Below are 21,450 nucleotides of genomic sequence, written 5' to 3' on the forward strand. Positions count from 1 at the left end.
AAGAGATGGAAAGCTACCTGATACCACGAACAAGCTCACCATTAAACAAGTGAATTATGAAGACGCTGGTCAATATACATGTAGCGCTAAGAACAGTGAAGGAAAAAAAGAAGCAAGCTTTACTTTTTCTCTTCTAGTTACTCTTTTCATTTTCTGCTCTTTTTTTTATTGAAGTGAAAGGAGGTACAGTTCTCATTCATAAAAACGAGAAGGAGTTCTGGTTCATAATTGAAATAAATGTTCGATTTTTTTTTCATGACTGAAAAGTAATTTTCATAAGTTTTTTCATTACTGCGAAAATGAAAAAAAAGGCGATTCTCGTTTTCCGAATCAGATCTACGGACTTTTAAAACACATAAAAAGAAAGTTGATTCAGAATCCAAAAATTATTCAGTTAATGAAGCAATGATGACTTTTAAAAAACGAGTTTAAGATAACCGGTAGAACAAACATTATAACAGAACTCAGAGAAAAGGTACGCTCTGATTGGTCAAATATCTATCGGCTATTGTCCCTGTAAACCCATAGATAACCGAAAAATTTTCCTGCCCTGAGAAATGAAGCCATACTAGACGATATCCCAGATTTCAATTTATCGAAAGCCTTTGCTTTAATGGAATAGAGGAGGACGCTTTTAACGCCGCAATAAAAACGAGCAAAATGTTGTTTTCTTAACATTTACCAAGTTTTCTACTTATAAAATGTAGTTTAACTAACTATTAGCGCCGTTTTAAGCTTTAAATCTCGCTTTCAATTCGCTAGATCCCCAACCGGAAGTTGCTTACACTTTGAATGTATCAGCCTATGGAAAACCATTTGAAAAGTTTCCCGAGGTTTCTACTTGAGATTCATAACTTCTTGCAGCGCAGAGCTATAACGCCTACTTTGTTTTCTCATTTTAACGTCGGGTCTCGTATTCTACTGAAATTTTTACTTTAATTACTGAGCAGCGCCCAAATCATCTTATTCGAGGTTTTTTAAGCCCGAGAATAAAGGTGAGAACAGACTGGTACGGACTCCCCGTGAGGCTTTTGTGGTCGCGTCGCATCAAAACCTTCAAATTATATTTTTCCTCTAACAAGCATGAGTTTTCCTTTTGAAAGAGATGATCGCAGGTTTTGTAAAGATTACTTTCATCAAGGGCTGACTCCAATGTTCCATCGATATTTGTTTTAAATTTTTAACTGCCGAGTGGTACGTTGTGACCTTTTGGCTTTTGTGTATGCGTAAGAGCCGATTGCCTGGAGGCAAAGTTGACCCCTAACAGAGATCTTTCTATGATGTTTTCTAGGTATCATCCTGCTTTGAGGCGTGGTTTGAATTATAAAAGGCCCTCCTCTTATATTTCTTTCGGAGAATTTGTTCTAAGCAATCTGATTGCTTCGCATTTAATGAAACTATGTTTAACGCCTGGTGGGTGGCACGAGGCGAAGTGCGTAAACTGGAAGGTCTCGGTCGCCTTGTAATGGGTTTTGCGAATCTCTCTGCTCTAAACACAGTGGAATCGAGGAGGTGATCTGGTTCTCTGATATTTAGGCCATGAATTTGATATTAGGATGGAAATAGTTAGCTCGTTTAATAAACTATCTACTCCTTCTCTGTCTTAATCCAAAAGAGAGTCATCAATGTAACGTTTCCATTCTCTTAGCCTGGTTTCGCTTTGTTGGATTAATTTCGTTTCAATTTTCGCCATGGAAATATTGGCAAATGACACCGCCCATTTTCGTTTGGGAGAAGTTCTCTTCATTGAATTGAAACAAATTTTCTTGAAATATTAAGCCAAGCATTTCCTTGAGGTAATGCGTTGGGATCGGTACGTTATGGTTGTTGAACTTTTCGTACACTTCGTTCCTTCTTCTTGAGGTATATTTGTGTACAAGTTAGAAACGTTCATTGATACTAGAATAGTGTCTTTGTCTACCTTTGTTTTTCTATGAAATTGATGAAAAGCAGTGGCATCCTTCATATAGGATTGTTGCAATTGCGCCGTAGGCTGGGGCAGTGTCTCCACAAAAGATGATTTTCTCTCGGTAGGGCCCTCGCAACCTGAGATATAGATCTACCGACCGGTATAGCTACGTGTATTTTCGTGAGCTTATAGAATGTTGGTATTCTAGGCGGATTGGAAGTTTGTGAAAGCTAACTCTTATTCATGTCATCAATGGGTTTGCCCTGACGCATTTGGTCAATGATCTCATTAACTCTTTTCTGCATATTTTTCACTATTGGTGCTTTAAGAGGTTGTGGTTATTCATGATGACTGTTGTACCTTTGTCGGCTTTTTTTAGGTTTAATTAATTAATTTGGCTATTTTGTCACTGTTTTTTTATAATGTTCGCCGTGTGCTTTCCTTTGAGCGGTTGCCTATATACATGTTTTTTCTCGTGAGATATCGTTTTCGTCTTCTTCACCAAGACTTTGTGCAAGGTATTCCGCTAGAGAACTGTCAAAGGCGGACATTGGTGCAACTGTTTATAGTGGCTACAACAACATCGACGGTTTCGACTCTTCACGAGTCTCTTCAGCTGTTGTTTGAAGATGGTGTTGCAATAGCAAGGTCTTTCAGGGAAAGGTAGAGTGGTGTTCTCAGTTCCGTTCCCGAATGGAAATTGCTTCTGTGCCCTTTTTATACGTAGATCGTTAGGCTTAAGGATCGAGTTTCCATTATTCCTATTGGTCCCTGATGTTGGTCAGGGAACCAGTAAGGAGCAGGCCATTTCGATCTTACCCGATCTGAAGGTTAGAGTGAGTTTTTAGGAAGGCCTTTTCTGCTACGTAATTCGCCTGAAAAGCTACTAAGACTCATAATTGAAATTTGTTACGGTTTCCCATAGTGTTTGTTTCTGTTCCCCCTAAAAAGGAGGGGCTTAAAATGTTGTTTTTAAGCTATAGTTTGTGTATTGTGCATTTGTACATTAACTTATTATGCACGCCAGAGTGTTTGCACATAAAGGACGGGGTCTGTCTGGAAACTATCAACATGGGAATAAAGGTAAAGACAGACCGGCACGGATTCCCATCGCATTATCGCCTTCAAATTATATTTTTCCTCTCACAAGTGTGTCTCAATAAGTTTATTGCAAACCCTACGGCATCGCGCCAAATACCAACTTAATGAGTTTACCGTAACCAGATGTTGACATAAACATTCAAATTAATTGTAGAGAAAGGTAGAAATACAGACTGCACCTCTGTCTTACATACTTTATTTGTTAAATGATCCAAACATGTCGTCTATGGTTGTTTGTCATATGTTTTTGTTTACAGCATTGTCAGTGGATGGTGGCTGGAGTGAGTGGAACTCCTGGAGTATCTGTACCAAGCCAGTTGGTGGTATACAAACAAGAAAGAGAGAATGCACCAATCCAGAACCAGCAGGACGTTGTGGGAAACACTGCGATGGGACCGGAGCACTGTTGAGAGTATGTAGCAACATGTCCAGTTGCCAAGAAGGTAACACACAAATTGCGGCCTTTCTGATTTCCGTGGATGAAAACTTCTTTGTTGAAAAAAAACTGAACAAATTCAGGAATAAAAGTTAGAATAACAACAAACGAATGGAACTACTGGGTTTGAACTCTAATCACATAATCATCTAGGCAAAGTATGTGAAATGCACAAATTATCAAAAGTCAGGAGTTCATGAATGGACAAACTCTTTACATGTATGGAATTCACCATTCTTTTCTTGAAAGAAATGAAACAAATATCCACTATCATTAGTACTAAAATATAGGTACTAAAATATTTCCACGAGCTTTCGCTAATATTTGTGGTCGCTCTATAAGAAGTCTGCACTATCTGCGCAATGGCGATTACGAATTTTGCTGGACTGCCCGTAAACAATACCTTTTTAGCTAACCCGGTAATGTTAACTATCATCCAATGACAAGAAACATGTTCAAAAATGCGAGAGCTTCAGTTACTAAATAACCTTTTGGCATTGACCTGCCGGCAAAGAAAATCATGCTAGCTAAACAGGAAATTCTTCCACCATAAACTGAAAAGAAATCTTTCAAAAATGTAAGGATTACTGTTACTAGGTAATTATATGGGGACATCATCAACACAAGAATTTACCTATGCTGAAGTAGTTCACGCTGTTTATTGTTATCCTCATTTATAATTTTTTTTTTGAATATTTGAAGAATTTCCCCTGCGTTTTGAAACAGAGAAGAACCCGTCTTTTGGTACAATGAAGATATTCTCAAACAGCAGCTGGCAAAAGCTTTGTACCAGTCAATGAGATGAAGCAGATGAAAATTCAACCTGCATGGCCATGGGCTACTATAACAACGGTGCTAATGACACATGGTACGCAGAACGTGGCAATGCTACAGAGATGTCCACCCACTACAACTGCACCATTCCCACCAGATGTCAAAACAAACAACAATTTTGCAAAGGTAATATTCAATTGCACTCATGTAATATCCACACGATCTCCAAAGATGATAACTTGATAGATTTACTAACACTCCAGATATGAAAACTTTTACGAGATCAATGATCGCTCATCTTCGGGTATCTTTTAGGTTCTAAAAAGGTTTCTATTGTTAAAAATCTAGCGGGTTTCTACTGTTTACACCCTAAGACGACTACAGTTGAATTACTGCCGAAAGAAGAAACTAGCTGCGCAGTTATGCATTTGGGTTTCATGGACTTCATAACCTTACTCCAAACCCTTTACTAAGTTTCCTTAAAACTATTGCATCCTTCTAGTTTCCTTGTTTTTCTCTTTTTCGTGAAAGTAGGGAATTTCACAATTTTTTACTCTATTTATACCTAACTAAACGCCTTTTTCTTGATTATTCTGTGAGAAATGCTTTCTAGTTTAAAATGTTAATCACCCTTTTGTGTTCCCCGAAGGCAAAGAAAAAACGTCTTGAATGTTTCAAAATTATTGAAAAAAAACATCTAGTTTTACAATTTAAAACGCAGTCACGAAGCAATGTAAAAGAGGTTTGTCGTAAAACATTGCAGCAAGGAAACCACACCGTGACAACGAACGATGCGGCCAACGTTCGAATACTGAATAATTTGCATCCAGAATTTCACTTAAAACAAAACACTTAGACTGGCATGAACTATTTATCATTTCGTGATTTATAGGCATTCTTGATTGTTGATAATTAGTGTTTTCCATCTTAACGGATTGAACTTTTTGTAATTTCGTAAGTTCCTGTTCGCTTGAATGGCGCAAATGTGGAGTATGGAGGAAGAGTGGAAGTGTTTTACAAGGGGAAATGGGCAAAGATATGTAGGAATAAATGGGACTTTAATGATGTCAAAGTTATTTGTCGTCAACTTGGCTTTGAAGAGGCTTTGGCGGAGTTCATTGGGTCAGACATAAAGGCTGAGGGAATACCTTTTGCAATGTCCGATGTCTCTTGCACCGGAGAAGAGTTTGAACTTGCATCATGCGATCGCATCGATGGAAAGTTAAATATTCCCCCTCAATGTCAATCGGATGACAAGGGTTCTCAAGCGTTGTGTCAACCAAGTAAGCAACTAAATTTTTATATCTGATTAGTTACTCTGGTTTTCGTGGTTGTCTTTCTTCTTCCCATTGACCTTCTAAAGTAGAGGGAAATCAGAGTAAATCGAGATACACAGATGACCAGAAGACTATTTTTAAAAATATTCTGCCAAAGTGTGACGTCTCAAGGTGGGGTAACCCGCCTAGCCGGGGTCGCGTTCATGGCAAAAAGCTCAAAAGCGAAATATGTATGTTTTAAAACTTTGTACATACCCTAGCCGTCTCATGGCAGAAATCATCAGAAACCGTAACGGACACACATGTAGTGTAAAATGTTCACATTTTGGAATATTTAGCGTTGTAAATTGACCATATTTGGTTTCCCAAAATATTCCGTAGAACTTATTAAGTCAAAGGTTCCCCGCGAAATCAAACACCGCGTAACACAACGAGTGACACTTTTATGAATAAATACATATGTGAGCAAGAATTAATCTTCCATCTTTTTCGAGATGTGAGCTTGGGACACCTCTGCTCAGACTCCTTAATTGCAAGCGCAACAACAACCTCAAGAAACTTCACCCCAGCACCCCGGGGTTGTAAGATTGCATGTAAAAGCGTTTTATTTTTCGACCACTGCTAGGCGGGTTACCTCACCTACCTGGGGTCCCCCACCTCCATGTAAACAGGCCCTTGCCTTCTTGTCACCACTGTTTACTGGCATAAATCACTAAAATTTGTAAAAAAAATCTGACATAACACTCTTACCTTATTTATTTATGATTTTATTAGCTGTTTCGACGATCAAGTTATGCCCTACCACGTTATTATATGAGTTGCATGACAAGCGTGACACAAATTCAAGCATGAATCAACCTCCGAATTACCAAGAGATAGGTTCTTTTTCCCTCTTTGCATATCTGCATACCTATAAAAACCTTCTGTATTCAGAAAACTGAAATATCCAGATCCATTATTGGTTCCTTTGCCGGCGGAAGTCAAAGAATGTTCACAAAAGTCAATTCGGTTGACAAACTACATACTGATTTAGCTAATTGATCTGTTGTGTAAGCGTCTCATCTTACATGCTAACAAGGAGATTTGCTGTTCATTTAAATCGTTCGCTGGTGGGACGTTTGAGTATCGTTATCGAGAAGACCGACGTTGCATATCTCAGGTCGTTCCCTTGCGTAGTTGTAAAAAAGACATTTCAAGTCACTTGCGGAGATCCAGAAATTGAAGTTGGTCTTATTTTGTCGCAAGCCGGCATCTTCGGGACGCCAAAAGATACCGATGATTTCACAATCTTCCCCACTGGTAGATCAAATATCGGTACCGGTGTCACAGTGGATTTGGACCCCCGGTCTGGCAATCTGCAGACAATGCAGAGCCACTCGCCCTCGGGGCGGTCTTAAATCCCTCGCAGCTCATGTGTAATCATTCCTCGCACAACTCGCACTGCACCACTTCATCCCAACACTCGGGTATTGAACAATGACAAAATAAATTAGTGTTACAAGTTTGTCTCTTATTGAGTCTAGCGGTGTTCGAATATTGCGGAAAAGGTTTAAAAACGACCTTTCTCCAGACATTAAACTAAATTCTTGCCCATTTTCCCTTAGTCGAAAGAAACATCCGACGGGATGCCAGTTCGTATGCATTAACGATACGCATGCTTTGAATTAAAAAACATACTCTAGTACGCACTGGAACGTAAAGTATCACCCATTTTTACTAGAACATTAAGGATGATGTTTTCACTCATTTTTTTTTTTTTTTTGGGGGGGGGTGGTCCAGATCCGCTAGCGGATTCGGACCGGGGGGTCCATATCCGCTAGCGGATTTGAACCGGGGGGCCCAAATCCAGGGGGGTCCAAATCCGCTGGGACACCGGTGTTGGGTGCCTAAAGAAGTGTACGGCCGTGGTAAAGGTAGGGTTAAGTCGATTCCAAAAGCTGATTGGGGAATTGGCAAGCGTGTACCACAGACAGTACGCAAGACGTCTGGAAAATTCATAATACCACCTTGTGCAAAATTACGTGCCCCGTCAGACTTAGGTCTCGATTGGGAATTGGTCAATACACCCCCTTTCAGCACCCAGCAACCCGCTTTTAACTGCTACGTTGCTACTGAAACAACGATTTGTGGCCACAAAAGTGACATATTCAAATATTGTCAATTCAACATAAACAAAAATCTTCATACAGGGTAAATATATTTATTTTTGTTGGGATCAATTATTGCGTGACTAGCTTATGATATAAATGGGGTAGGGGAAAACACAACTTAAAACTTGGGCTCCTGGAAAAAAGTAATACAGAAGCGAAATATAATGGCCGAAACAGCTTATCGGTCTAATAAAATCATAAGTAAACAAGGTAAGAGTGTTATGCTAGATTTTTTTACAAATTGTCGTGATTTATGCCAATAAACAAATTTTGCCGGACTTTGAGTTCGTCTCACGATAGAACAACATAAATACACAATGAAATTTTTACAGTAACTTTATAACCATCCTTTTGTCTTTTATAAACTAGAAGCTCAGTAGATTCTGCTAGAGCGGTCATTGTTAAAACTGTCTTTGTTTTGGTGCTACTTTTCGACATAGAAAAAGTTTGTCAGACAAAAATATTCACCTTAAAATTAATACTTCTTTGCTAGCTTCAATACTGAGAGGGGATTAAGTTTAGATGTTAAGAAAAGGATTATGTTGACAGAAATATGGGAGGTCAAGTAAATTCGTTACATGAGGTCACACAACTCGGGTGATGTTCACGGTGAAAATTTGCATATTTGAGCGGTCGAACGAAAAAAATAATTTCTCGAAAACTAAAATATGTTTTCACAAACAAAAAACTACACCACAGTTATAAGGACATATTGAGCTGCAAAATATGAAAGTAGGTGTGAAAGCAAATTTTGGGTGACTTGCCGTTGTTTGTCTGATGCATGTTAACATTAGCTCTTAAGAAACTTACCCTCCTTATAGATGATTCAGCTTGGTCTTGAGGTAAAATGACGTTATCTAGGGTGTACATGACTTTCATAAAGGTAATATGACTGCTCATAAGATCACTTGACTTCAGTTAAGGGTTACCTAATTTTTTTAATGGGTTACATAACCATTTTTGGATGCGATATAATTCTATTCAAAGGTTACATTGCGTTAATAATGGCTGGCATGACTTTGTTTGGAGTAATGTAAGTTAGTTTTAGGTATGACAAAGTTTAAAAAAATAGAAAAGTTAAGCTTTAGTACAGGTAAACATATTCAACTTTTCTCTTTTTGTAGTGTTAATTACAAAAAATTTGACTTATTTTGACAACATCTTCCACACCGAACCATTTTTTTTTGCAGAGAACAAGAATGTGTTGAAAGGGGTTGAACTCTATTTTGAAATTGGTAGCGGAGAAAAGCTTCACTGCTCTATACACAATAAAACCAATTATACTAGATGGGTCATCAATGGGCGAAAGCTTGAAATATCAAACTCTACTTCTCAAAGGATCAGGGCTGGAGACAATGGTGATCTGTTCATTAGAGATGTGCAGCTGTCTGATGGAGGAATATATGAATGCCAGAGATTGGAATATGTTCAATATAACATTGTCTACATTAATGGTATGAAAACAAATCTTTTTATATTGTAGAAATAGGCTTAACATGCATGACAATGTCATGTAAGACAAGTACACCTCTGACCTTTCAAAAGTGTAGCTATGATATTAGTACTTTTCATTACTCCTTTCAACAGCAAGATTTACTGAGAAGACGTTGAGCCAACAAACCTATATTGCGTCTGAGTCTGGCATTATAAGCTGTAGTGCTGATGGAAAACCAAATCCACAGATTTCTTGGAGTAAGGAAGGAGGAAAGTCCTTAGACCCGACACGATTCACTCAATTATCCAACGGTAGCCTGCGTATTGGTTTTGTAAAGCCTGAGGACGATGGAACATTCACTTGTACCATGAAACAAACTAAAGGAGCAAAGAGGGTCACAAGCAAAGATAAAAACATACGAGTGAGAGTTATAAGTGAGTGACCAATGAGATAATATATAGAAGGTCATAAAGTCAGTTCTTCAAATGTGATTAATTTAATTTACTCAATTTCAAAACCTTTTCGCTGTTCATATTCGCAGCTATGTGAGGCGACATTTTATCGTGAACATGTTCGTTCGTTTTAGTTGCTTGAAAGTAGGGTGTCATGTTAAAAAAATTATACTTAAGTTATTTGTCAACAGTGTAGTTTCCTCGTTATAACTCAAAGTAAGTGCCCTCTGATGAAGTTTATAGTTTCTTTCCAAACTTGTAATGTGCTTAAATCGACTTCGGTTGGTCGTGGTGACAAATTTACTTTCTGAATGCAATATAATCGTTTGTCTCGCCATGAAGACACTTTGGATATGGATCGCGACTTTTTGATTGCATATTGTGTCTTCGTGCTATAAGATCGGTTGATATGCATGACCTTATGAAACTTTCTGTTTGGCTGTGATTGCCTGGAATCCCACAAAAGCTTCGATTGGCACACTTTGACCAAATGTTCTTCCGGAGTCCACTGTCGCAAAGTTATCCTGTTTTTGTGTTTCTTGTGGTCAGCATCCATGTTTCTGGGATGTCTACCCCAATGTCCAATTTATGTTGTAACAGGCAAAGTCATATGTGGATGGCCTCTTTTACCCTGCGTTTATAATGATAGGATCACTATCAATATACTCTACTTCAGTCCAGACCAGGTGGTTTCCAGGTGTCTTCTGAAACTGCAGAGGCCCTTGTCTTAGCATGTCGTTTCTCGATCTGCCATATTGCTCGTTTAACCTTACTTCCATAGGTCTGCCTGTTCCGCTAATCTAAATTTTGCCGCACTCACATGAAATCTTGTAAACCACGGGCTCCTGTTTTAAAGGTGCAGTGCCATGGATGGTGGGCGTGGTGTTACTATTTGTAACATCAGTGATATGAATGGAATGCTTTCGGTTCTTCAAATGCTGTAGGAAACTATCAGCGTTTTCGCGAGCCAAGATTGTGAATGTGTCATATACATAGCGTTTCCAGATCCTTCGCTGGTAAGATGATAAGGTTATCGATTGCTCTTATAACTCTATATGTGGAGATTAGCAATAACGGCGGAGACCAGACTCCCCATGGCTGCACCTTTTCTCTTACGTAAACTGGTCCGAGATAAAAGGACTATGTAGACCACAATACGAAGTTCGAAAGGTTCGCAATCTGACAAACGATTATACTTCATATGAAGCGCTACTGTCATCATCAAATGTTCATTTAGTTACGACGTCTAATGTGTTCAATATAAATGATATAGGAATACCTCCGATTTTCCAATAAGATGTTATTTATTTACCTTTTAGTTCGACCAGAAGTTTATATTTCTGGAGTACGCAATCTCATCATAGAAGGAAGCAGTGTAAACCTTACGTGTAAAGTTGTGGCGGGTCGGCCTGAACCACAGATCACCTGGCTCAAGAATAATACATTGCAAGGAGAGAGTTTGACTCTCTTCTTTTCTGAGATAACAAAGGAGGACGAAGGGCGGTACACTTGTAAGGCAGAGAATGAAGCAGGCATTTCTACCAAAGACATTGATATTTCTGTAAAGGGTGTGTTTGTAAAGCTCACATTTGTATTATAAATCAATCATGCAATTGATGCACCTACGGAGTGCGGATCAATAGTCAGTGGGTCCGACTCTAGGTTAAGGTGTCTGAGTCTGAGTTAAGGGTAAGGTAATTGTAGAAAACTATCAGAAAAATTAAAAACATGCAAGGGCTTTCAGCTATTATCTGCGACTGATTCACCAGTGACGACCAGGTCCTGGATGAATATTTTTTTCAGAACGCTTCATTAGTTATTTATTGCGAAGAACTGGAAAGCCTTTACAATTGTTCCTTTGTTCCCACTCTAACTATTTGATGATTTCATGGCTTAATTAGTACTATAGCCTGACGGACATGGTTTTTGGAATGATTTGTTTGATATGGTAAAAAAGTGGCTCGTTGTCTTCTTCTCCTTCTTTTTATTGTTATTTATTCTTGTTATTTTTTTTTTCTTTTTGCGGGTGGGGGAGGGGGGGAGGTTGGGTGGCTTCTCATTTTGTAATTTGTGTTTACATGCTTACTTTGCAGTTCCACCCCATGTTCGGAATGAGTCTAGAAATCTCACCATTGCATTTGGCTACCCATTTACTAGAGAGTGTTATTTTAGAGGTGACCCACAAGTATCTGTGAACTGGACCAAGGATGGAGTGCTAATTAGTAAAAACAACACCTTGGTTATAAGAAAAGCGATGTTCAAAGATAAAGGCTATTATGAATGTACTGCTAAAAATGATTATGGCGAAGCAAACTCTTCCTTCTGGATCGATGTCACAGGTAAACCCAAAATTGTAGTTAATGTCATTTATCAAACTTGTAACTTAACAGAGCGTTTGTTTTAAAGTTTATGCTTTTTCCCCCTATCGAGCTTGCTAAGTAACTAAAATACTGGGCTGCATCTCCCGGGCTCGTTTACTGGGCACATAAAAATCACACAAACACATTGATCTGGAGTAAAAATGGCTGAGGGCAAAGGCCCAAAGCTGGTTTAATCAGTAATCAAAACTGAATCGATTATTGCCCAAAATATTTGAATCTGGGAAAAATAGCTTGCCCAGTAAAGGTGAGGGCTGAAAAACAACGCCAACAAAATCAACTATTAACTTGAGCTAAAACAAAGACATGTGGCTGGAATAAGGGGAGGAGGTGGGGTACAAACAAACGTGTCACTTGCAAAGAAATCTGAAGTGAATGACTCTGTGAATTCTGTCACGAGTATAGACTACACAAAAGGTGGGGGGTCAATACATTGCAATACTCGCACCCCTCAACCAGGCCTGTCACGCATCTTGCATTGTCATGTAACGCTCTCTACACGTGACTAACATATATCAGCAATTATCACAATAATAGAACAATAATTGGGGAAAAAAGCATAAAAATCCTATTCGCGAGCAAATATTTTCTTTAAGCCAAATTTAAATAGACCTATTTTTTTCTCTTTTCATCCATTTCTTGGTCACTTAGAGTGGATTCTGACTTACAGACACCCAGATTGTAAATGAAGATAAATCCATAACCAAAGAAATAATGAAAAACACCTCCCGCTATTAAGGAATTCCAAATCCTGTGGTCCACTCTAACATTTTTATCCGTGGACGCATGCCAAAATACTCAATTTGGAGACGCCAAATGACACATTTCCTTTTCTTTATCACAAAATGCGAATGTTTCACATTGTTTTGATCATCATTGCCTGATAACTTTTCAAGTTCAATAAATACTGCTAAAAAATAAAACTGATAGCCATTAAACATATATGTTTTTAACATCACACTCAACAACCAGAAAGAAAAAAGTGAAGGTTATCGGCACAACTGGGGCAACTTAAGGCGAAACAATATCTTTTTATGCATAACGCGAAGAAAACCTTTGGAGAAAAATTACCTTGGTTAAAAATTGACTTGAACATCGCCTTTCTTGTTTTGATATTTTATTGTTGTTGTTTCGTCGTTTTATCAAAGGTTGGATAAATGGAGTTAAAATGACCTTATTAATTTTGGATTTTTTTTTATTGAAGTATCTCCACAGATTATAGAGCCTCCGATAAACCAGTCTGTTACTGAGGGAAACTCTGTGAACTTTAGTTGCCGAGCCTCAGGTGTGCCAGCACCAACATTAGTCTGGATTTTTAATAATGCTGAACTGCCATCTGGTATCAATCAAACCAATCACGAAGGAGAATCATTCCTAGAATTTTTAAGCGTCACAAAAGGGATGGAAGGGACTTACAAGTGTGAAGCAAAAAATAAAGCAAATACAACTAGTTCCTCTGCAACACTGCGTGTATACGGTAAGTTTAATGATAAGGACGATAATGATGACGATAACAATAACGATGACGCTCACTTTGACGATGACGCTGACGATATCCATGGCGATGAAGATGATGTGACGCCAACACTGAACTGATGCTGACGATGAGGGTGACAAATATGGACCAGGATTTTAATCAGTTGCCTTTTTCTTAACGCATGAAAAGCCTCTGTTCAAGTTTTTCCAGATCAGTATCCAGCAATGACAGCAGGAGACAACCTCACGTTGACCTGCATCGTCAATGAAGAAACAATAAATGTAACTTGGAAAAAAGATAAAGATTCACCACCTAAAAGAGCAAAGATCGATACGCGATTCGATGACAAAAAGAGCACATTTGCTATAACTGAAGTTGAGAAGAAGGACAGTGGTGTGTATTCTTGTGAGGGACGTAATAAGCTCGGTTTTGTTGACCGTTCCTTTGTAAAAATAAACATCAAAGGTAAGCTGATGTTACTGTTGTGTCCTAAAAAGACGTAAAAACTTTATTGATTGAAAAATATATTTCCAAACAGATTAAAACTATTTTTCAGTTAAAGATGAAACAAATGTGGGTCACCTGACCCATCTGCATGAAATTACCTTGCATTGCTCTGTGAATTTCAGTTATTTTGCTTTTAAGAGCAGGTGTCAGTCAAGGGTTAAATAATGCGCCATGCTATTCCAAAGCTATTCCAAACAACTTGAATTTTATCAGTTATTTTACTACCGTCGAGATTTGTCTAATGGCCACATATTTATCTTACACAATTAGCGAAGCAAGTGCCACGAGCTATGCAAAGTTTCAACACTTTGTGGTATTACATTGGTGGATCATTGGCGGCAGCGACTGTCATTTCGATAATTGCCTGGTATTTCTGCAAGCGTCGAAGGGCAGGTGACGTCCATTTTTCTGCGTTGTTTCAGATTTCTTTTTCTGAAAAATGTGGGGGGGGGGGATGGGGAACACTGAGCTAAGAGTCTAAGAGTAGAGATATTTTTATAAGAATTACTCGTGTCCGGCCAAAAAATGCTAATTGTAGAGTTTTTTCATATTTGTATATGTTTTGATAACAATTATAAATTCAGGAAATATCACGTCACTCTTCATTTGTGTAAATTCAAATTATACTGCCATTACACAGAAATTTTGTTAGAATTTTATGTCAGTGTTTTGGAGTACGAAAGAGCTATTATAATCAGGTCATATTGTGCATTTCCAGTACTGATTTTGAAGGTCCTTATTTAGTCCCGGAAAGTCCATTGACCAATCAAATCACAAAAAGGTTAAAAATTACATCCAGCTGATTACCATGACAACCAGCCATATTCCTTCGTCGTTGTTTGACAACAGAGTCAAATAAATGATACACGTGGTTTCTGAGTCGCAAGCTTTCACTAAGTTAATGATGTCATTCTTACTCACAACGAAGCTATTTCTTCGATCTTTTTCCACATATCCTTTGATAATAGCCCCACCCGAGGTGCCACCCAGGCTGCAGTAAGTGAAATTTTTTTTTTGCTCACTGTTTGAACGTGTGGTTATTTCCGAAGTTTCTAACTCTTGAATAAGATTTAGTAGAGAAGTGATAAGTGTCACTGCTGAGCAAATACGTCTTTTTTATCAGTTTGGACCGATTATATTCACCATTAAGAGCACACTGGCCAAAATAAAAGGTTTTTCTTTCGATGCAGCTGCAGTTTTGAAGAGGTTCTTATCAAATGGTAGTCAAATGTTTCCTAATATTCTTTCTGTTTTGGATTCGTTCGTCCTTCAATTGTTTTAACACCTTGTTTAGTATCTTTTTTTTGTTGTTACCAGTATGCAGGGTTGTGGGTGGCGTACTTTTAAAGAAGAAAAGAAGCTTTGACCCTTCGTCACTCTTTGTTACAGAAACTACAGTTGAAATGCACTCGGAGTCTTGTAGACCGATTTAAAATACCACTCGATATATCGATTGTAGACAATACTTCGGATGGTTTGGTTAGTATTTTATTTCTCGCGCAGGATCTTCTATCTTTAGTCATTTTTTTTTTTTAAATCTCCTCTCCGGGTCGATGCGTTGAAAAAACGGGTTCAGTAAATTAGCATCCAATTTTTCATTGGCAAGTGATAATTTTCTGAAGCACCCGGAAATGAAATGAAAAGAAAAAAAATTTAAATTGAAGATATAGAGCATATCTTTACCACGTTATGTTAAACCAGATTCAAAGAAGGATAGGTAACACAGATAGTTAAAGTCTTGTTTTCATCTACAATTATTCAGTGAAGGGGAAGATGAAGTTGAGATGGATCAGCTAAACGCTAACACAGACGGATGGGAGATTGCAGCTGACCGCCTGAACCTTCGTGAGCATATTGGCAAAGGGGCATTTGGTTCAGTGTGGCGAGCGCTACTGGGTCGTTCCCGTGACAGATCTGGAAATCGCACAGTTGCTGCGAAATGCTACCTACGTAAGTACTTTTTCAGATCTTTCTTTCATACAAAGCTTGATTGAACTATCCTTTATTAATTTTTTGAGTAATTTATCCTAATAAAGAGTATTTCTCTTAGAACATGCTTTATTAACCTACCTGATACATAACATAGATAGCTTAAAAACTATGTGCTGTTCAAATGATTTATCAGCTGGCATGTCAAATTAATTGTTAGCGGATGGTTTCCCGGGGGACCGGTTGTTAAATCTTTTGTCATACAACGCTACTAAAATAGGACAGAACACGAATATCATTTGGAGTATTAGAAGCTGTGGAGAAAAATGAAAATTTATTGATTAAATTGCATTCAAGTGTATAAAAGCGGAAAATACTACAATACTAAAAATGTCACTCCGTCGTATATTTTGCAAAATTGCCCGCTTAGAAACTTTTGATGGGAAACAATGTCATGAGACCTCAAAGAAACCTTGAGAGGGTGAGTCTAGCAAAAAAAAAACTCGGAGCCATTTGCCAGTCTAGTGGTGGTAGTATGACCTTCTTGCGCTGGACAAGCTGAAAATCACAATGTAGCAGAACCTGTATTAAGCGGTCACCTTGTAATAAGCGATCAGTTTTGAAAGTCCCGAAACTTTCCTCCTTTACTTATAGTACTTTTTATATCAAGCGGTTGTGGTCACCTTTTACTAAGTCCCAACAGCCTATTTGTAATGTTCCCCACCTTTATCGAACGGTCACTAAAGCGGAAGTACTCAAATATAAAATTAAGAATAATCTTTCAAGTAAAATTTAATCCATGTTTATCTCCTGAAATCAATGTTAGGAATATTTTTGAGCCAGGTTGTGTATGTTAAGTGGTCCGTGAAGGCATAGAGTGGCATTTTTAAACTTTTATCAATAGTAGCCCTACTCCGAGGAACCTATATTAAACGGTCAACCATTTTCCGTGCGTGACCGCTAAATACAGGTTCGACTGTAACATGCTTACAGAGTCAAATGAATTTACAATAACTCTGGGAATGCTTACGAATTATTGTAGCTTTTAGTAAGGTAAAAGCAAGGATTATGTAATTTATGAACGATGGGAAACAAGAAGGCGCAAACAGAGGATGTATTTTAAAAAACTGTCTCTGTATATATTCGACCGACTATTAGGTATTATAACAGATGAAATTTCTAGGCTTAATTGCGTCTCTACTTTTGAAAGTTATCTGTAAACAATTGCACGGTTCAATGAGCTTGCCTAGTTAACAACAATGCTCGAGATGCGCAGCGTTTTCTTAGCAAATGATTTTTTCAACGAGGATGAATCTATTTTGGAAATTTCATGTTCAATACAATTGAACAATACGGCTGGCATTTTTGTGGCAAGTATGGATTATATATGGATTATAATCATCAATCAATTAGTAAACTAATTTTTTTTTAATGTAGACCAAATGCATTATAATTTGCACTGGTAATATAACACCAAGCATACAACAATTCCAGATGTGGATGTTTACCACATAATTAATCGTGTCTCCCTTGACATGCAAAGTTTGTTTGTTTATCTAATTTTTGTGTGGTTTCCTAGCAATCTCCGGAGAGAAAGGAAGGAAGGCCCTGCTGAGAGAGATCGAGTTGTTAAAACTCTTTGGAAGGGAGGGCCATGAAAATGTTGTTAAATTCATTGGTTGTGTCACAGTTGGAGGTAATCAGCTATTGTCATGATTATAATCAGTTAATTCACAGCAACGATAGAGACATCTCTGAGTTCAACCACTGGTACAATTACTTCTATCAGTATTCTTAGTCCATACTAAGATGGTGTACTAACTCAATGGTTATTTTCAATTGTTTGACTGTTTTAAATGAATTTACTTCGCACTGTATGAGGGGCATTTTACTTGGAGGATGTTAGCTCTAAAATCTACATGCTAATTGTGATAAAATCTTCAACTTACGATGGCAAGTCTTTGTCTATTTATCTGCCATCTCTGTTTTTTCTGTCTGTCTGTCTGTAGATTTCTATCGGCCGTATTTGTCCATCTATTTTCTATCTGTGTGTTTTCTTCTTTCACTTTCCCTCTCTGTCTCTATTTTGATTCATTACAGATATAACCTGAGGTATAACTAGATAAAGCATGTACAATTCAAACACGTTTTGGAACTTCTGCACTGCTTGCCGTAAAATAATTTTCTTGTTTTTCCCTTTTAGCTCAGCCAATACTTATCATGGAGTACCTGTGGCGAGGTGACTTGCTGGGTTATCTCAGAAAATCCAGGGGGGTTTTCGACCAATATCATCATGGGGTCGGAGGGGTCGACCACTTGACAACATATGACATGGTGCTGTTTGCCAAACAGATCGCACATGGTATGACTTTCCTCGCGTCCAGAGGGGTAAGTGCTCAAACTCTTTCTGATCAGCATGTGGTCCTGCATGTGATAAAATAGCATGACTTGCAAATCGTCAAAGTAATACTCCATACGGCTAAAAATATCCAGCACATTAGAGTTACTGTTTCACCGAGAAATGGTCTGACATTAGCATGATGTTAAACTTTCTACCTATATTTTACTTTTTTATTTTATGTAGTTTATAAAAGCCCCTTTTAGCAGATCATATAATTATTTGTTTTCGATTTCAGATAATTCATGGCGATCTTGCAGCTCGTAACATCCTTCTTGATGAACATCGTGTCTGCAAGTTGACTGACTCTGGGCTCTCTTATCAGGATTTCAAATACGGCCCAGGAAATGCCAAGAAGGTAATTTTCAGAATTTTTTCACCATTTAGTCAATTGGTTTTGGGGCTGCTGGTATGGAAGATAAAAATGTGAAGAATTAAAATATTACTGTCCTTACAAACCTTTCTTTTCAGTTATACAGTCTTACTGCAAAACATATTTCCCTTTAACGGGAAGCCATTCTAAGCGTATCAAAGCTTTCACAGAAAAAAAAAATTGTACCTAGAGAGTGAACACAGGAAATAATAAAGCCGGAAGAGCCGGAATAGATATCGTTCTCTGAATAACAAAGATACAAACTCGAAGGGCAAAGTAACACAGGAAATTTAAAGCAAAAGGAGTGTGTGAATTGTTTTCATAGAATTTGTACAGAGGTGTCTACTGCTGTTGACTTTATCGTGAATCTTCACATCACGGTTTTAATCGTATATGCAAATTATTTTAGGAGCTGTATACAAGCCTCCTTAGATTTCAGATGTTTATAATATTTTGGTTACTCATCCAGGGATGTATCCCAATCAAATGGACTGCACCCGAGATTCTCTTTGGACATGTGGCGCAGCTGTCAACTAAAAGCGATGTGTACGTACTGTATTGGTTATTATCTACATATATCCCATAAGTGAATATTTTTTACGATTCTACCTTAACGTAGCGAGGGAAACTAGAATATTCAGTGCTCTATTGATTAGAGGGTCATTAGGAAACGTCAAGCTGAGGAACAGCTGAGGTTACAGCTGTAGTATGAGACTTTACATGAATATTAAGTTTAACCAGCAATATCCACAATCTGTTAAGGAAAAGAAAAGACGGATGAAAGGATGAGTGGATAATCAAACTAAAAAATATGGCGTTTTCTCTTAGGGAGGTTGCTTATATCTTGATGGCATGTTTCTAAACATCCCAAGTATCTGAGTAATTAATATCTTTCTAACCCAGTTGAGATATATCGTCATCCTTCCATTTCTTTGACAGGTGGTCCTACGGCATCCTCTTGTATGAAATCTTCACTGTCGGTACTTAACTTATTTGGTACTTTATATTTAGGAAATATACTTGCCGAAATTGCACGCATAATTACTAACTGATGAGTGATACCGAGCGGACAAAAGAGCATTGTACAATAGAGAAGTAGAAGCAACACTCAATGTCGCTGATAAATAAAATTATGACGATACATACCAACTTGAAATAAAGCTTAAGTTTAAGTAGAACTGAAAGTATTTAGTACATTATTGAAAACCTTAAATCCATCGCTACACTTAAATTTGTTTTTTTTACAGTACTCTTTCATCTGATGTAAAACCGAAGTGTATTTCAGCAATTAATTGTCGTTTTGACAGAAGAATCATTTCGATCGCGCTGAGAGGAATGAAAGTGATTACAACAAAAAAAGTGTGCTTTTTTGACCAGCAGAAAAAAACTTTATTTTTCCACAGGAGGCATTCCTTACGAAGGATGGTCTCAATCCACGACAATGAAAAAAATCGAAGAAGGTTATCGTCTACCAAAGCCTGAACATATCGACGACAGTTTGTAAGTGTTGCTTCCGCTGTGTGGAATGTTGTATAAGTCAAAAGCAACATCGATTGCTGCTGTGGTCAGGTGTTTTTGATACATTCGCTCTGAATAAGTAGCCTTCCTAAGATATTAATTTTATCTTGTCAGAATTCGTTTGAGCTGCAATGTAATGAGATAAACTTATCATTTCAGTTATTTTGTAACTAGTTGTGGTTTCTCAACTTTGCTACTTGCAATATTAATGCCTACCGCAGAATTACTGTGATCATATGTCCCTGTGTTTTTCTATAGATACGCGGTGATGTTAAACTGCTGGAAATACGAAAGCGCCAGCCGGCCAGACTTTGTGAAGCTCTACCAAACAATGGATACATATATTAAAACAAAGGTTTGCCACACAGCGTCTAATTCAGGATATACTGCAGAAATTGAAATCGGTATCCTACCAAGTCAATTGCGAATTTCTTTTCACGTCAATGTGATGTCAAAACGCATTAACTACCCAGCCGCCAACAATTTGTGAATTCAGTTTCATCATGAACCAATGTTACTTTTAAACATATGCAAGTGTGGTTACGTTATGTCAGTCTGGATCATCCTTTTTTCCCTCTGTTGTCTACACACAAGAAACAACGGAACAGATCTTAAAATAACACTTTTGGAGAACTTTGACAGAAAGGAAGACCTTACCTGACTTTTATTCTTATCAATTCATGCTAGTACTAATGGTTCTTGTCTTTGTGATTGATAACTGATCCGCTCTTTTTTTCCTTTTTAGTGACTCTTTTTTGGAATTTCTTTGTTGAATTTTTGAAATTCATTCGTTCAAGATTTTTTTAACTCATACAGTTCTTGATTACCTTCTAATCTTTTTCATAGACATATGTAGATATCTTTGACGATGGCAGGTATGATCAGGATAAGTACAACTTTGTCGATGACCGTGGAGCTGTTGCAAACCCGGAAGATGCAGGACCGGACGAGCTAGGAGCAGCTGCAGCAAATCCCATCGGTGAAGTGGGTGAACACGGTGCTACGGTACATCCCTTTCTGGTTGCAGTGGACGATGATGCTACAGCTTTCCCTCTTGGAATTAACGTAGGAGACGAAGGAGCACCTGCAACAGATCCCGACCGTGAAGTGGGTGAACACGGTGCTACGGCACATCCCTTTGTGATTGCAATAAATGATGGTGCTCAAGCTTTCCCTTTCGCTATTAACGTACCAGAGAAAGGGGCAGCTGCAGCAAATCTCGCCCATGAAGTGGGTAAGCACGGTGCTGCTCCATATCCCGTTGTGGTTGCAATTGACGATGGTGCTACAGCTTTCCCCTTCGCTATTAACTTACAAGACAAAGGGGCAGCTGCAG

The 21,450-nt window shown here is 38.1% G+C and overlaps 2 protein-coding genes across 2 annotated transcripts; both read left to right on the plus strand.

Moving 5' to 3' along the window:
• The first annotated feature begins 4,273 nt into the window (after positions 1 to 4,273).
• Positions 4,274 to 13,508, plus strand: LOC149045644 (neural cell adhesion molecule 1-like). The gene is made up of 7 exons (XM_089205934.1): positions 4,274 to 4,406; positions 5,180 to 5,503; positions 8,838 to 9,101; positions 9,235 to 9,516; positions 10,854 to 11,102; positions 11,628 to 11,873; positions 13,117 to 13,508. Exons 1-7 carry the CDS (start codon positions 4,274 to 4,276, stop codon positions 13,506 to 13,508), a joined length of 1,890 nt encoding a protein of 629 aa, XP_089062060.1.
• Positions 13,509 to 13,577: 69 nt separating this feature from the next.
• On the plus strand, positions 13,578 to 18,079 carry LOC149045645 (uncharacterized). The gene is made up of 4 exons (XM_089207389.1): positions 13,578 to 13,854; positions 14,167 to 14,289; positions 14,865 to 14,892; positions 15,659 to 18,079. Exons 1-4 carry the CDS (start codon positions 13,614 to 13,616, stop codon positions 15,888 to 15,890), a joined length of 624 nt encoding a protein of 207 aa, XP_089063515.1. The 5' UTR covers positions 13,578 to 13,613; the 3' UTR covers positions 15,891 to 18,079.
• Positions 18,080 to 21,450: the final 3,371 nt, after the last annotated feature.

Source organism: Pocillopora damicornis, chromosome 5, assembly GCF_964200805.1.
Source record: "Pocillopora damicornis chromosome 5, jaPocDami1.2, whole genome shotgun sequence".
NCBI classification, from domain to species: Eukaryota; Metazoa; Cnidaria; class Anthozoa; order Scleractinia; family Pocilloporidae; genus Pocillopora; species Pocillopora damicornis.

What these genes read in the sequence shown, in the direction of transcription:
- LOC149045645 (XM_089207389.1), top strand. Translation starts at nt 13,614, where the DNA reads ATGACAGCAGGAGACAACCTCACGTTGACCTGCATCGTCAATGAAGAA. An exon ending in TGTAAAAATAAACATCAAAG is followed by an intron (nt 13,855 to 14,166) that starts GTAAGCTGATGT and finishes TTACACAATTAG; the next exon opens with CGAAGCAAGTGCCACGAGCT. An exon ending in GAGGTGCCACCCAGGCTGCA is followed by an intron (nt 14,893 to 15,658) that starts GTAAGTGAAATT and finishes ACAATTATTCAG; the next exon opens with TGAAGGGGAAGATGAAGTTG.
- LOC149045644 (XM_089205934.1), top strand. Translation starts at nt 4,274, where the DNA reads ATGGCCATGGGCTACTATAACAACGGTGCTAATGACACATGGTACGCA. An exon ending in TAACATTGTCTACATTAATG is followed by an intron (nt 9,102 to 9,234) that starts GTATGAAAACAA and finishes TCCTTTCAACAG; the next exon opens with CAAGATTTACTGAGAAGACG. An exon ending in CATACGAGTGAGAGTTATAA is followed by an intron (nt 9,517 to 10,853) that starts GTGAGTGACCAA and finishes TTTACCTTTTAG; the next exon opens with TTCGACCAGAAGTTTATATT.